The 14,831-nt window shown below is 39.8% G+C and overlaps 1 protein-coding gene across 1 annotated transcript in view; it reads right to left on the reverse strand.

The window, feature by feature from the left end:
• The window catches only part of PIK3C2G (phosphatidylinositol-4-phosphate 3-kinase, catalytic subunit type 2 gamma), a 215,084-nt gene that overhangs the window by 193,400 nt on the left and 6,853 nt on the right, over positions 1 to 14,831 (reverse strand). Inside the window, exons 2-4 of the mRNA XM_009332846.1 lie at positions 11,501 to 11,583; positions 7,819 to 7,976; positions 4,342 to 4,453 (exon numbers count right to left, since the gene is read on the reverse strand). Coding sequence (XP_009331121.1) covers positions 4,342 to 4,453; positions 7,819 to 7,976; positions 11,501 to 11,583 — 353 coding nt within the window. The remainder of the gene's footprint in view (positions 1 to 4,341; positions 4,454 to 7,818; positions 7,977 to 11,500; positions 11,584 to 14,831) is intronic.

A 14,831-nucleotide genomic window follows, 5' to 3' on the forward strand; every position in this document is an offset into this window, starting at 1 on the left:
TGAGAAACTTAATCTGCAGCAACAAGAGAAAATGAAGTTTATTTTTTACAAAGAACATATTCATACAAAAGGTGCTTGCTTCTTATGATCCCAATCTGCATGAATATAACACTGCCCAGTGTATAATTAATAGCTTAAAACCTCACTTTGAGTGAAAACCAATTCTTATTTAGATCTCAATTCTCAGAGAATAGAATTAGTAAGGCAAAAAAATGTCATCTATAAGGTCACAGGCAAGCATGTGAGCATAAATGATAAGCATTTAGACTTTTCTATTCCAAGCCCCTGCTCACTATGTTGGCGGAATTGCAAAGCAGTAAGGTAACTGTGTAAATTACACTATGGTGGAGCATGGATGGAATTAAAAATACATATGAAAAGATCCTTTAAAAAATCCGATGCCTTAAAAAAAAGGCATGTTTAGAAATAAAGCTTATAAGTATCCTTGGACTACATTCCTCTGCTGGGTCTGTATTCCTGCAACCTCTTGCTAACAGACAGATCAATTAAAAAAAAGAGCGCCCCATATTCTTATATACAGTCATGTGCTTTGTTTTATTAGGCATTTCAGGCTGCTCTGAGCTTGTGGCCTGTAGCTCTAAAGGCAAAAAAGTCTAAATGGAGGATGAATTCATTGCTGTCACATGAGAAGGGTTGGTTTTGGCTTGCTGCTGGCATTGAGAGTTAGGAGTTATTTGACACGAGTTGCTTAACCCCAATTTAATTTTTTTTATATAATATCTTTCATGAAGGGCATCATAAAATTATTTTTAGGAGCACCCATTCAAATCTAAGGAAAGATAGGAAACTGTGAAAGCAAGGTTTAAAGGTAGATGTAGAAGGTTTGGATGATGATAAGATAAAGCGAATAATTTTTAGAAACAGCAGACGGCCCTCCAAGAAATAAAAGATGATCATGAACAGAACAAGTGTAAGGGAGTGGAAAGCACGCCCACAGCTGGGAAACCCAGAGAAGGAGGGTCTATAGATACGAAAATCAGAAACATCTGTGAATAGTGGTAAAATTTGATGACACAGATAGGGTTTTATTCCTCTCTTCTTTCACGGAGTCTGTCTTTCAGACAGGGTTCTGCCTCCAGATGCGCTTACAGTGAACATCTAAAAAAGGAACTGCAGCAAATCAACTAGGCAAGTAACTAACGTACACCTCACAATGACAGAAGGGGCAGGGACAAGGTGGCAATGAATCCTGATAGCTTCCACAGGTGCTGTAAGAAAATCTTGTGGGAAGAGGAAGCATAGGAAGAAAAAGAAAGCCTGCAGGTTGAGGCAAGGACAGGATTTCTGATCAGTAAACAAAATGAACTTAAAGACCAGAAACCAAATGAGATTCCAAATCAGAATTTTACAGATGGCTCTATTAGTTATGGACTGACCTGTAGCCTATACGCAGCCTTCTGATTTTTTTTTAAATTTGGATATTTGAAATCTGATATTCTACTTGTGAGTCAGATAAGATGTGAGCTCAAGAATATCTCCTTAGGAAGGTAATAATGGATGATGAAATCTTGTGGTGCTGAGTGTAACAGTCATTAGCACACAAGTATTTTTTCCCCATCTCATTCGAAGCTAAATGGATTCCAGAAATCATCAAGTCTTTCAGGTGCTTCTGCAGGAGGCAGGGTGAAGTGCTCAGTGCTCATTAATACAGTCCAATATAATAGTAAATGAGAGCTTTTGACAGATCTTCACAATGTTGTCTTGTTCGCTAAACCACTCTGGTCTGAGAACAATTCATCATGTCAATGTTTTAGCTTCACTTCAGTTTTTTCTGGATTACAATAAGGCAGGAGCAGCACGGTATTTATTCCCTTTGCTGTCTCATAACTTGGGGAACTTCTACTGGAATTCATCCCTGAACGATTTCCAAATACTCTTCTGGGGAAGAACTCTGCACAAGTACATCAAATCACTCTGTTAGCAACATTGCGAGGAAAGCAATATGCGCTAAAAGATAGCCCAAACACAGGCAAAATTTCACCCTGAGGCAACTCCGCAGACCATGTTAAGCTAGCTGGGGGATCATTATGATCTGGGGTTTCAAATTTCAGGTACAGGACTCTGATGAGAAGGCAGAAGAAAGGGAGCTGAAAGCATGGCATAGTATAGAATTACAAGCTGCTGAGGCCATAAGTGCAGCTCAGTGCTTTCTGCATGACAGTGAAGGAGCAAAGCAAAAAAAGCTGAGAACATTTTTGACCTTGTTTCACTGCTAATGAGACGTGCAGAGATTCTGCAAGTGCAGGAATTTAAACAGTCCACTATTGATGCGTTTTTCCCAACAGTGAAAATAAAACTGTTTAGAACATACTGTACACTGTACTGAAATGCACTGAGCTCACCCTCAATACAATGACTCATTATTTCCATTTTCTTTAGCAATTAGTTTGAAATGAGAAGAGAGACTTGAAAACAAAAAAAAGCCCTGGCCTTCTTATGTAATTAACAGATTTATGTATGACCTGATTCTCTGCTCAGCAGTTCCAGCGTTGTAACGCTTTCCACAGCGCTCTGCTGTGCCACCTCCTGCTTTATGGAGATTTGAACAAGAGTTAGCTCAGAAATGCCGAAGTCTTCATCTTTAGTTGCAAAGCATAATTCACCATAAACATGTGAACATTTGACCTGTGTACCTGTGTAAGAGTAGAAGTGTCCAAGCTGGCTATAAACCAAAGCTGATTTACAGTGTGACACTTGCTGTCACAACTGCATTACTTTCATTAACCAAGCTGACTTGCTTTGGGCTAGTTCAGGTAATCTTTATACTGCAAATTTGACTGCTGCTAAAAATTTCCTTTTCAATTATAGATGTATACTATTTTATCTAACACTTTTTATGTCTCTAACAGATGAGCTGTGATTTCTACAGCTTAACATGTTACCACAGAGAACTGCCAGCTTCTCCCCTTCTGCTGAAAGTCACCGTCCCTACAGCACAGCTGACAAGAGCCTGCACTTCAGCTGCTTCAACACAAAATCTGCTCACTTTCACTGACAGCTGAATTTAATCTGCCAGAGGGCAAGAAACAGCTAGCCGAGTCCAGTAGTGCTTTCAACAACCACAAGAATTTACTTGAATGAATGTGAATCCAAGCATTTACTTCCTTACTTGTAGACTACATACATTCAGAAAGACCTGTTTGGATGTATAACGTGTTTTTCTGCAACTTGCAGTCAGCACCAAAGCGCTGACTTCATTTGCTTTACTACTGTTACAACGAGATACAAAGACAAATCACCTGCTATGCAGCTGTATAATACCGTTTCTCCTCTCTTTGGTGATTTCCCCCTTTGAGAATACGCATATCCCCTCATGCTTATAAGACTCCTATGAGATATTGGAAGCAGCATCATCTTTGTATTACAGATGAGAAAGACCATAGAATCATGGAATCATTAAGGTTGGAAAAGACCTCTAAGATCATTGAGTCCAACCGTCAACCCAACATCACCATGCCCACTAAACCATGTCCCTAAGCGCCTCATCTACACGTCTTTTAAATACTTCCAGGGGTGGTGAATCAACCACTTCCCTGGGCAGCCTGGTCCAATGTTTAACCACTCTTTCAGTAAAGACATTTTTCCTCACATCCAATCTAAACCTCCCCTGGTGCAACTTGAGGCCATTTCCTCTCATCCTATCGCTAGTTACTTGGGAGAAGAGACCGACACCCACCTCACTACAACCTCCTTTTGGGTAGTTGGAGAGAGCGATGAGGTCTCCCCTGAGCCTCCTCTTCTCCAGGCTAAACAGCCCCAGTTCCCTCAGCCACCCCTCATAAGACTTGTTCTCCAGACCCCTCACCAGCCTCGTTGCCCTTCTCTGGACATGCTCCAACACCTCAATGTCCTTCTTGTAGTGAGGGGTCCAAAACTGAACACAGGATTCGAGGTGTGGCCTCACCAGTGCCGAGTACAGGGGCACGATCACTTCCCTACTCCTGCTGGACACACTATTTCTGATACAGGCCAGGATGCCATTGGCCTTCCTGGCCACCTGGGCACACTGCCAGCTCATGTTCAGCCAGCTGTCGACCAACACCCCCAGAAGGACAATACAGTGAAACAAATTATTCAAGGCTGCACAAAGCTTATATAAAGGAGCCAGGATCTGAATCCTTGCACTAGAGCACACCATCATCTCTGTAGAACATAAGTACCATGTGTTCTGGGGGTTTCAGATACTATATGTTAAGGGTTTGGAACATAATCTAACTCTCCCTATGGTTCTGTTTACATGGCCCATGAGCAGAGTGCATTAAATGCAGAGCTTATATTACACAATACATACCCAGCACTGTCTCTTAATGAAGTACTTACTTTTGTAAGAATTCATCAGACCCACAAACATTTAGAAGGCATTCCTCCTGGTCTGGGTATCGATTTGTGCAACGGAGGATCTCTACAATTAAGTCACGAGTAATACAGCCAGCTGTAAATAAAGATAGCAAGAAAAATTAATAGTAGCTTGCTAGAGAATTCCAGGCTAGATACTCAAGCAAAGAAAAGAATTACAAAGAAATTCTTGTTAACTACTGCTGCAGACTAGCTCCATCAAGAGGAATTGGATCAAGCCACACCTGATTTTTTTTTTTTTTAATTTTGCTTAAATTGCTCAAAAAGCCACAGAATCTATGTCCATTTAGAGGAAATTAGCAATTTGTTAGGTAGCTGGAATGAAGAGCCGAGCAACTTTCCCAAGCAGAAGAGACAAATAGCAATTTTATTTTTTTTCCATTTTCCTGGTTAATATCTTGGTAAGTTTCCCATGTGTGAACATGGCCTGATGCAAAAGTTGACTCTGTTGCCACTCATGACTCTGTTGCTGCTCATGACACAAGAAGGCTCCAGAATTTTACTTGCTATTGTTTCTGCTGTGCATACCTTTTTAGCCATAACCAAGAAGTAAATTAATGCTCATATGCATTTTATATATATGTATTATATTAATATTATTTAATATTATGTATAGCAACATTATAATAATATATATTATATAATATTAAATATAATGCATATAAATTAAGAAGTTCTATGTCCATTTGCACAATCTGCTGTTCAGAAATATTCTAGCATTTTGAGAATTTTCTCTAGTGCTACTTCAGCTTTTAAAGCCATTTCCCAGCCCCGCCAATACACCTCGTCTCTGTCCATTTTAGAAGAACTGACCAAAAAATAGGAAAGAATAGCTGCATAATCTGGCAGTCAAATTGCATACATGTCTGATAAGCTTGGTATTTACAGGCATGCAGGGCATACACCACCAGCATTGATGCTTCAAGTCTGAGATACTTCTCTTTAGCAGAAAGAGAATCATATCTGACTCTCTAGAGAAAAGATTTCATATAATGTACTGAGATGGTTTTACAATGCAAAATAAAGTCTGGACGTCCTCCGTAATTCTCAGGCAATCTCATTGTCTGTAACTGATAACAGAAAAGCCAAAGTAGATTTTTCTTTCAGTTTTTTATTCACGGTATTTCTTTATTGCTTCAAAATTAGCATCTGTTAAGATCTCTTACTACAAGTTTTAAGTGAACTTTTTGATATAAAAAATGGAAACTACCTACAGTTAAATACAAATCCCCAGAAACTAAACATGTAACCCAGACTTGTGTGTTGACTAACTTACACTGCTCCAGGTTCAGACAACTGGTTCAAACTGAGCCTAACCAACCAGTTTCACTAGGTGTAATGGTGTTCTGAACTACTCAGTCTCCCAGAGCAGCCAACTCATACTGGCAAATCTGGTCCAGAGCTGCTATGCTATTATTTTAGAACAAACATAGAAATGTAAAGTTGTTTTTGCAGGGAAGTTTAAGGGAATGTGATACTGAAAAAAACTTCAGAGGACAGCTGACGTTTTTTAGGGTGGGGGCTGTGACAAAAACAAAGCTGAAATAAAACAGCATTGATTACTAGAGATAGCTTGGGTTTTGTTTTGGTTTGGTTTTCCCCAGGGAAAACCAAATGTGTCAACGGATTCAAAAATTCCTTTTGAAAATGTTCATTTCTTTGCAAAGCCATTTTTGTTTTCCTCAGAAAGCCACATGATTTTCTACCAGTCATACTAGTTTTAAAAGTCTAGCCCTTTGACAACTCGCTATTTTAAGCAACTCCTCATAGCTGGTTTGACGTGTAAAATGCAGTGCTTACTTGCTAAATTTATGTACACCAGAAAAAGGAGAATGGTACAGAATCTTGAATTAAAATTGTAACATGCACTTTTTCAGGTCACTCAAAAAAACCTGAAACTTGCTAGTATTGTTCATTTGCACTCCACAGATCCATTTTCCTTTCCTTGCTCTGCAAATGTTTTTGCATGACTGAACAATTCTTTATGCTCTTTATGTTAGATGGGGCAAAAAAGTGTACTCCCTCCCTGCCTCCCCTCTTTGAATGTATCATATAGTTTACTTAGCCTGTAAGCAAGTTTAGGATAGGGACTGTTTCTCATATCCCCTTCAGTTTTAGCTGGGCCTCCTAAAGCATTTTTGTAAATAAAGTTATGCAGACCAAAAATCAAACAATCTGTAAGGTAAACAATGCTATATGATAAAAATATTTGTCAGTAGTTCAGACTTCTGCATTACAGGGAGCCCTCGCTTAGCTGACAGAAGTGCTGGAAATACTACCTTCTGGTCCAAGTGTCCAGAGATCTTCGGCCCTTTGTTTCATGGAATCCACAAAATATTGATTCAAGATGATTCAATCTACTACTTTGCCACGCTTTCCAATAAATATGTAGATGCTCCCAATACAAGTAACCAAACTTGTTTGAATAAATGTGGAAGTCTTGGCTACTGTATTTATGAAGATACATTTTTTAATATATGTTGACTGATATTCTGTAGAGCTTTGGATTTTCAGCTTTCAAACTGTCAAACAAACTAAAACTCAGCCTGTTACAGCCAAATAATTCCTTGACAATTGAAGAAAAGATTCATAAAAAAGTCTATCACTTAATGAAGCAGCAGAGGAAGAGAGGGGGAAAAAATATTTTAAATGTATTTTATTTTTGCTTATGTGACTTAAGAAGTAAAAATTACCAGAGCTGGAATCAAATATTCTCCCATTCACCACAGATACAGGATGCACTGGAGCACTAGCAACTTCCCACAGTCACTAGTGACAGAATAATTCAGGTTGGGAAGGATCTCAGTAGGTCCATTTAAGTCCAGCCTCCTCCCCAAAGGAGGGTCAACACTGAATTCAGAGCAGCTTGTTCAGGGTTTTGTCTTGTAAAATCTTAAAAGCCTCCAAGGATGGAGACTTCACAACCTCCGTGGGCAAACTGTTCCAATTCTTAATTATTCTCCTTTTCCTTATACCCAGTTGGAATTTCTCCTGTTTCACTTATGACCAACATGTACTTTCCCTGACCTGTACATAACCTTGGGTGCAGAGGAGTCTTAGCAACTGCAGACTCTGAAGTCTTGGATTCAGAAACAGAGTCAAGGCTGTGAAAAGTTCCACAACCATATGGGGATTACCCCTACACTTTAAATTAGGCACAAGCTTAAATTCCTTCTGAATCAAAGTCTGAATGTTGGCCCATTTTGAGACTGCCAGAATTGGTCCCAATTGTAACTAAAAAAAGTAGAGGTCTAGACATCAGCAAAGTTTAATATTTAATGTGACTTTAATTTTACAGCAAATATGCTAAACATGTTTGACAAAGTATGCACTCAAGACCCACGTAAGGCTTGCTCTCCAAGTATCTTTCCAGATAACAAATGCATTTTGTCATCTCCATGGAACGAATTGTGGAAGGATATGGACACCTCAATCACTTACCGCGTTGCGTAAGAAGCAGAGGATATGGTGAAGAATTGGTCCAAACGCTGATCCTGAACTTTGATTTACCAAGGATATGGTCTGGGAATCTTGTTGCAACACTCCAGATTTTCCCGGTGTTTGTCTTCAAGTCAAACGCAGGATAGGCATTTCTTATTCTGAAAAGGACATGTGATGAAATTATGTCTAAATAGGTATGCATTTCAGCTCTCTTTTAAGAACAAAAAAAATTCTACAACATACCTATAATAATAGTACATAGAGAGCTGTTAGGAATAAAATTTTGTGCAAACAGAGAGAAAAATGGTAGCAATTCAAACTTTGTTTTCATGCGTTACTGAGATAACTACATATCAGATAGCGTACATATAACTATGTCTTTTACTTAATAGGAAACCATCAGTAAAATCTTCATGAACTTCACAGAATCACTGCTGAGCTTGACCTCAGTGAAGCCAAAAGGAATTTAAACATGGACTTCAGTGTACACCGAGCACAGTAGAAATGACGGTGCTCAAGTATGTGCTTAAATAACAGAGTTTTAACATAAAACTAACCAAGAGCACACGCACAGACATCTGCGATTAGGACAGCTAGTCAAGATGAATACAAAAACATGCTTTCTATGCAAAATCTTAAGTTGTCCCTATTTTCAGTGTTCTAGAATCCAATCTGAAATCCTCATTACTAAAACCCTGGGTATTTATGTAAATGTCTGTAGAGAGCAATAACTGTTACAGTCATTAAGTCCCTCTGATATATCATTACCTATAAAATATATTGCCCCTCCTCCTTCCAATTACCAAAGGCTTGCAGAAACTAATTCCTCCTGAGGTACCATTTCCTAATGAACACTGGTCACAGGTATTATGTCTGTCAGCTGAGATTAAACTTGCTTTTTAAGCAAATACACTTTGCAGCTGCAGGTAAGGGTACGTATTGTACCAGCTGAAGCTTTACATTTCACTAATTGGCCTGAAAATTTTACTAGCTAAACTCAAACATCCTGTACTAAGCATACTGCATTCTTCTTCGTTTGTTAGTTCAAGAAGCATTTTGTAGCTTCTGATTTGGCAGCACTTTATATAGTCTCTGATTACAATGTATTTTGAGCCATAGTTCTCTCACATGAAGTTCTTCATTACTATGTTACCTCCTGCCTCAGGGCCGCTGCCCAAGTCTCTTAAACAACAATATGAACTACTCTTTTATGCCATGTATTTCTATAGCATGAGAAAGAGAAAAAGCCTAAGCTTCCAAAGTTAATAATCCAATGAAGCAGCCCATTTCTTATAATGAAAAGCCAGGGGCCATGATGTTTCAGTGGGGTAGGAGAAAACGAGGCTTGACAATACCTCCAGTACGAGACAGATTTATACTCATAGTGGAAAAAAAATCATTATACTACAGAGGCTGCTTTGGTGACCTATGTAGTTGATGTCAGTCTATTTTCTTTGCGAACAACGTACACATCAAGCTTTCCCCCATCACCAAATTCACTCTTGTAACCTGTTTCTATAAGAAGGCCAAGGAGTGCGTAAGACTGGAAACTTCACTACCCTTTCTCCAGCATCAAATTAATGGGCTGTGTACATACACGAGGCATGAAATCACCTCCCCGGCTTACTGGCAGTCATTTCAAAACTACGTGAACCTTATCTCCTTCTCTACCTCCACACTATCTACATTTCAGGATAATGTAGGGACAGAAATTTGCTTTTTATGCTTTTCAGATAAAAATGCATTCAGTTCCAGAAAGTGTTGCTCATTTATGGCCATCTATTGTTTTCAGGTGATTAAAGGGCTTCTGGCCTGAGGAGGTGGGCAAAACATGCCCACCTCAAAATTTTGAAAGGTTAGGTCTTCCAAGGCATAACTGAAGTAGTACACAAGTTTTACATGACGAAAATCTTGTGTTACTTGCTTTCTGTGGGGCAACAATTCAGCGTATGCAGAAAGTACTAACATTTATAGGGATTTGCTATTTCACAGCATTTCATAATGCTATGTATTTCTCTGCAGTGCAGAGCACATTCTTGAAAGTCAGTAGGAGGTGGAGGAACTCTTCATTTTGCAGCATTGATCCCTGAGACTATCAGCTTGGCATCTTCTGGTATCAAACTCGCTTTAGGATGTGTTCTGAAGCCACCCATGGATGAACGTTCACTATAGCTATATCCATAATTGTAGAAGTAACCTGATAAATGGATTTTGAAAACTGCTTTACAGTTGTGTACAATGAAATGTTTCAATTATAGATTGCTACCTGTACAAATATTACCTAAAGAAAAACATGATGGGTTTCTATTTGAGCTGCGTGCTGGAGGTGCAAGTCTGCATGACAGAGTTTGAATTATACCTCTTGCCTCTGATGCATAAAACTGCCAGTTATTGAGATTCTTTGCGGACTGGAAGGATGCTCATTTGGCAAGACTGAATATGTTAGTTATTTGCAAATTTATGGCATTTTTTTGTCTTTTGTTTGCTGTGACATTTTGTCCTAAGAATGTTTTCCCTTTTTTTTGATAGAAGAAAAGCAAAGGTGGTGGTTCTTTTCTTTTTAAGAGTATTTGCTAGTGATGCACACTAAACAAGTTACTGCAAAACAGGAATGGCTTAATTCTATTAATCTTTTTAGCCCTGTAAATAAATTCATTTATTCACCAAAAAAAAAAAAATCAATAGAAAGCTTTTCCTATAATTAGAGTGTAAAGTTAAATGTAGAATGTTTGGACATTAAAAAAATCTCAATATCTGAGAAGAAAGCCTGTCATGTGGAATGTGCCTTCATGAATCTGATGTTAGTAGAATTGGGTTGGGGTTCAGACTGATGAACTGTGGAAAAAAAGGAAAACTGAGACGCATGTGAATGAGTATGTTTTGAAGCTGACCATCTACCCCGTATGAATATATAATATATTCACTAGTAATTTCAGGGCAACATCAAACTTTTTTTCTTTTAAGAGAAGCAGGCTTGGCTGACCTTGAATACAGTCAATTCATTAAAGTCTAATTAAAAAAAAAAGCAGCATCCCATTTTCCGATGACTTTTCTGGGGGAAAGAGCATGCATTTGTGCTAATAACTTGATAGTGTTATCAATTAATATGTACAAAGGAAAATGAATCTGCACAGATGGTCTAAAAACTTGTATTTCTTAGTGCTCTTGGATTTCAGCACAATTTCTTTTTCTGAAGAAGATTAAGAAAGTAAAAATGTTCTATCCCATTAAGCCACGCTATTAACTGTAACGGTAAACAATAATTAAAACGAGTTTTTGTTGCTTGTTAAGTCTCACTTTTCATCATGACAGTATGTAGTGATTCTGTTCTCAGCCAGTCAGTTCCTCCAATTCTTTTTTCCTGCTCCGAGCTACACAGGCACTAATATTGTCCAAGACAACGGCATAAAATGGATCTTAAGTTTCACACACTATAAACTGTCAACACTGAAGAGGTAAATGTATTTATCACTCATAAAGGGGACAGCTAAGGGAGAAAATATTTTTGGAATTAACATTCCATTGTGGATTTTAATCTTTAAACCAAAATTAGGAGCATTTCCATACTTAAATAAATATTGGAATTATGGCACTCTTCAGGAATGCAGAGGTAACCAATCCAATGAAAAGAAATAAGTGAAATGTCATAGTTGGCTGAATAAAGTTTTTTTTCATTACTTACTTCTCCACTGCATTGCAAAAAGCAACTGTGTTTTCATTACTTCCTTGATTTGCTTCAACCAGCTGTATAGACCAACCTGTAGCCTAAAAATACCAAAATGACACCAGAAGAAACAGAGCTCAGTTATTTAGATAACAGAAGCAGAAGGAGCATAAGGCTAACCTTGCATTTGGTTCCGTGAGAACTAACTTTCATACCTTATCATCATCCCTCCCCTGACTTGATGGAGCTTCAAATAAGCACAAATAACCCCATTTTGACTGCACTCTAAATGCTTTCAGAGAAAAAACGCAAAGTCACAAAGCATCAGCTACCCTGGGTTTAACAATTTTTTTTTTTCCCCTCCGTGTAGAATATAAGGAATTCCAGACAAAGCTTTCAAAATTCACCTAGTGTAAGAGCACAGATAACTAAATGCAGAAGATGTATGCTTAGTTTACAAAAGGGAGAGGGGACAAAATGAAGCTCATGCTGCAATGAGTTTTAATCCTTATTTTCTCTCTTTCTGCCCTGGAAGGAAGCTCAGGATCCCTTCAAACTCCATAAACCTGTTAGGTAAGTCCCTAAGACAGATAACAGGAAGCCAGTGTATTCTGTTGAACATGAAAAATCCCCAGATACTTTCTCTAAGCTTGGAGAGCACAGGTCTGAGCCACTATTTTGGGTGAAAGCACCCCCTTGTCTGTTTGCCATAGTACCCTTCAGTCAGAACATTACGTCCAGGAAAGATCTTAATACTATTATATCTGCAAGGGCATTCTACTGTTGTACAAAGAGACATGTACAAGGCTCAGCTGAGACACCAACTTTTAAACCCATTCAGAAAGAGAAGCAACTAATGACATGTCACAGAAGAGATATGGCAAAAGATGTATTTTATCATTTAATAATAATTTATATACAAGTTACGTAAATTTATAAAAATTAACAGTAAATAATAAACCCAATTTAAGATTTTTTTCCTGGACAAGGAAGGGCAGTATGCATGAAAAGATGCAGGCTGCGGCATTTTAGTTACAGTTTAAAAGATGGGATGAGTATAAAAGATGAAAGATCTGTTGGGAGCTGGCTAGTGGGAGGATTGCGATGGCAGAACTGAAAGCTCAGAACTCACAAACCTTTTATAGATACCATCAGTCTTGGGTCATTGTATGTAGTATTTTCGTTAACCATAACAGCAGAAGCATTAGGAGAGTGCTTACAAAATTTAAAGATAATAAGGGGGCATCATCAATACAGGAAAAAAATGAAATGTCTGGTAGAAAAAACAATGGATAACCCTGAGGGTTGAAATAAGGGAGTGAAATTAAATTTAGCAATATAAATTAGTAGTCCATCACCCTTGATTCCAAAGACTGCTGAAAAAGCTCCTTCAAAAGTCACTGAAAACATAGCACCTCCACTGGTTCATTTTTTTCCACCTTGGTGCGACACCTACCTTACAATTTACCTCAGCAGACAGTAATAACAACTTCTGGTGGAGGTTCACTATTTAGAAATTATGAACGATTTGGTAACAGGAATGGCCTCCCAAAATTATATAGTCATAAGAACCCCACAACACAACCAAAACAACAACAACAACAACGAAAATTCTTGATCACACTTACATCAGGGTAGACAGTTTTATAAAAAGATATATTGACAAGGCTCTAGGAAGTTTGCATCTGGGATGTTGTGTACCCCTACGCTCCAGATGGAGGAATTCAAGCCGGAACAAGTTCAGAGAGACATTGCTGTGTTTGTGGGTGAGCTCTATAGCCAGGAGCAGGAGCACAGCTTGCAGAGCACAGCAGGCGGATAAAGCTACAGCAGTTGTTGCAGCAGGGTGCAAAGAGAGCCCAGAACCTGCACTGAAGGCTATACAGTGATGATGGTGACATGCCACATGGCACAACCTTCATCACGGGGTGCAGAAACCGCCCCTGTGGACAGCAGAGACTTTGACCCACACAGAGCTCCAGAGGAAGGATGCTGCAGACCAGGTCTCTGGCTGCAGGGCTTGTCTGGTGTCTCTCCCTGGGGTTGGGGACAGCAGTGGCCGTGCTGGTGGGAGCTGTTCTCTGGCTGCAGCGCCAAGCTGCTGGTGAAGGAACTGCAGGAGGAGGTGAGCGGCCAGAAGGAGCAACAGGAGATTGACAGGGACTCTACAGAGCTAAGGACCACCCAAGCCCTGTGCTGCAAAGGAGGGACAACTTAAGACTACCTACAGGAGCAGTGGATGGAGACTCCCACGGGAGGGAAGGCTGGAAACCTGTTGCTTCCAGCAACACAAAAAGGCTCCTTTTCCATCTGCAGTTCCGTCATTACAGAGCAGGTACAGTGCCCTCGAAAAATTGCATGGAAAAAGAGAGAGAGTAGATAAATGAACAGCTAAGAAAACTAGGCCACAGGTGAGAAAAGGTGAGGCTGGGACATGACATTGAATGGGACTGAAGATTTTAAAAGAGCAAAACCGCATTTGGGAACTGAGGATGGAGGAACAGAGAGGAATTAAGCAAGGAGAGGGCCAAGACTGGGAAAGGATGATTGGCCACAAGAACATGGGTATGGATCCTCAAGTTCATGGCTTGAAGAAGAATGTGATTAAATAATTACTAAAGGATGGAAAAAAGGAGCTTGACAGACAAAGCTGGAATCTGGACCCTCTCCTGCAGGAGACAGAAGTAACACAGGAGCCCTCTGCCTCTCTGCACATTTGCTGGCAGCATTTCTGAGTGAATCCTAATGGCAAACATGCATCCTGTGTAGAATCATGGAATCATTAAGGTTGGAAAAGACCTCTAAGATCATCAAGTCCAACCGTCAACCCAACACCACCATGCTCACTAAACCATGTCCCTAAGCGCCTCATCTACACGTCTTTTAAATACTTCCAGGGGTGGTGACTCAACCACTTCCCTGGGCAGCCTGGTCCAATGTTTAACCACTCTTTCAGGAAAGACATTTTTCCTCACATCCAATCTAAACCTCCCCTGGCACAACTTGAGGCCATTTCCTCTCGTCCTTTCGCCAGTTACTTGGGAGAAGAGACCGACACCCACCTCGCTACAACCTCCTTTTGGGTAGTTGTAGAGAGTGATGAGGTCTCCCCTCAGCCTCCTTTTCTCCAGGCTAAACAGTCCCAGTTCCCCCATCCCCTCCTCATCCAGGCCCCTCACCAGCCTCGTTGCCCTTCTCTGGACACACTCCAGCACCTTGATGTCCTTCTTGTAGTGAGGGGCCCAAAACTGAACACAGTACTCGGCGGCCTCACCAGTGCCGAGTACAGGGGCACGATCACTTCCCTGCTCCTGCTGGCCACACTATTTCTGATACAGGCCAGGATGCC

Source organism: Pygoscelis adeliae, unplaced genomic scaffold, assembly GCF_000699105.1.
Source record: "Pygoscelis adeliae isolate BGI_AS28 unplaced genomic scaffold, ASM69910v1 Scaffold38, whole genome shotgun sequence".
Taxonomy (NCBI): Eukaryota; Metazoa; Chordata; class Aves; order Sphenisciformes; family Spheniscidae; genus Pygoscelis; species Pygoscelis adeliae.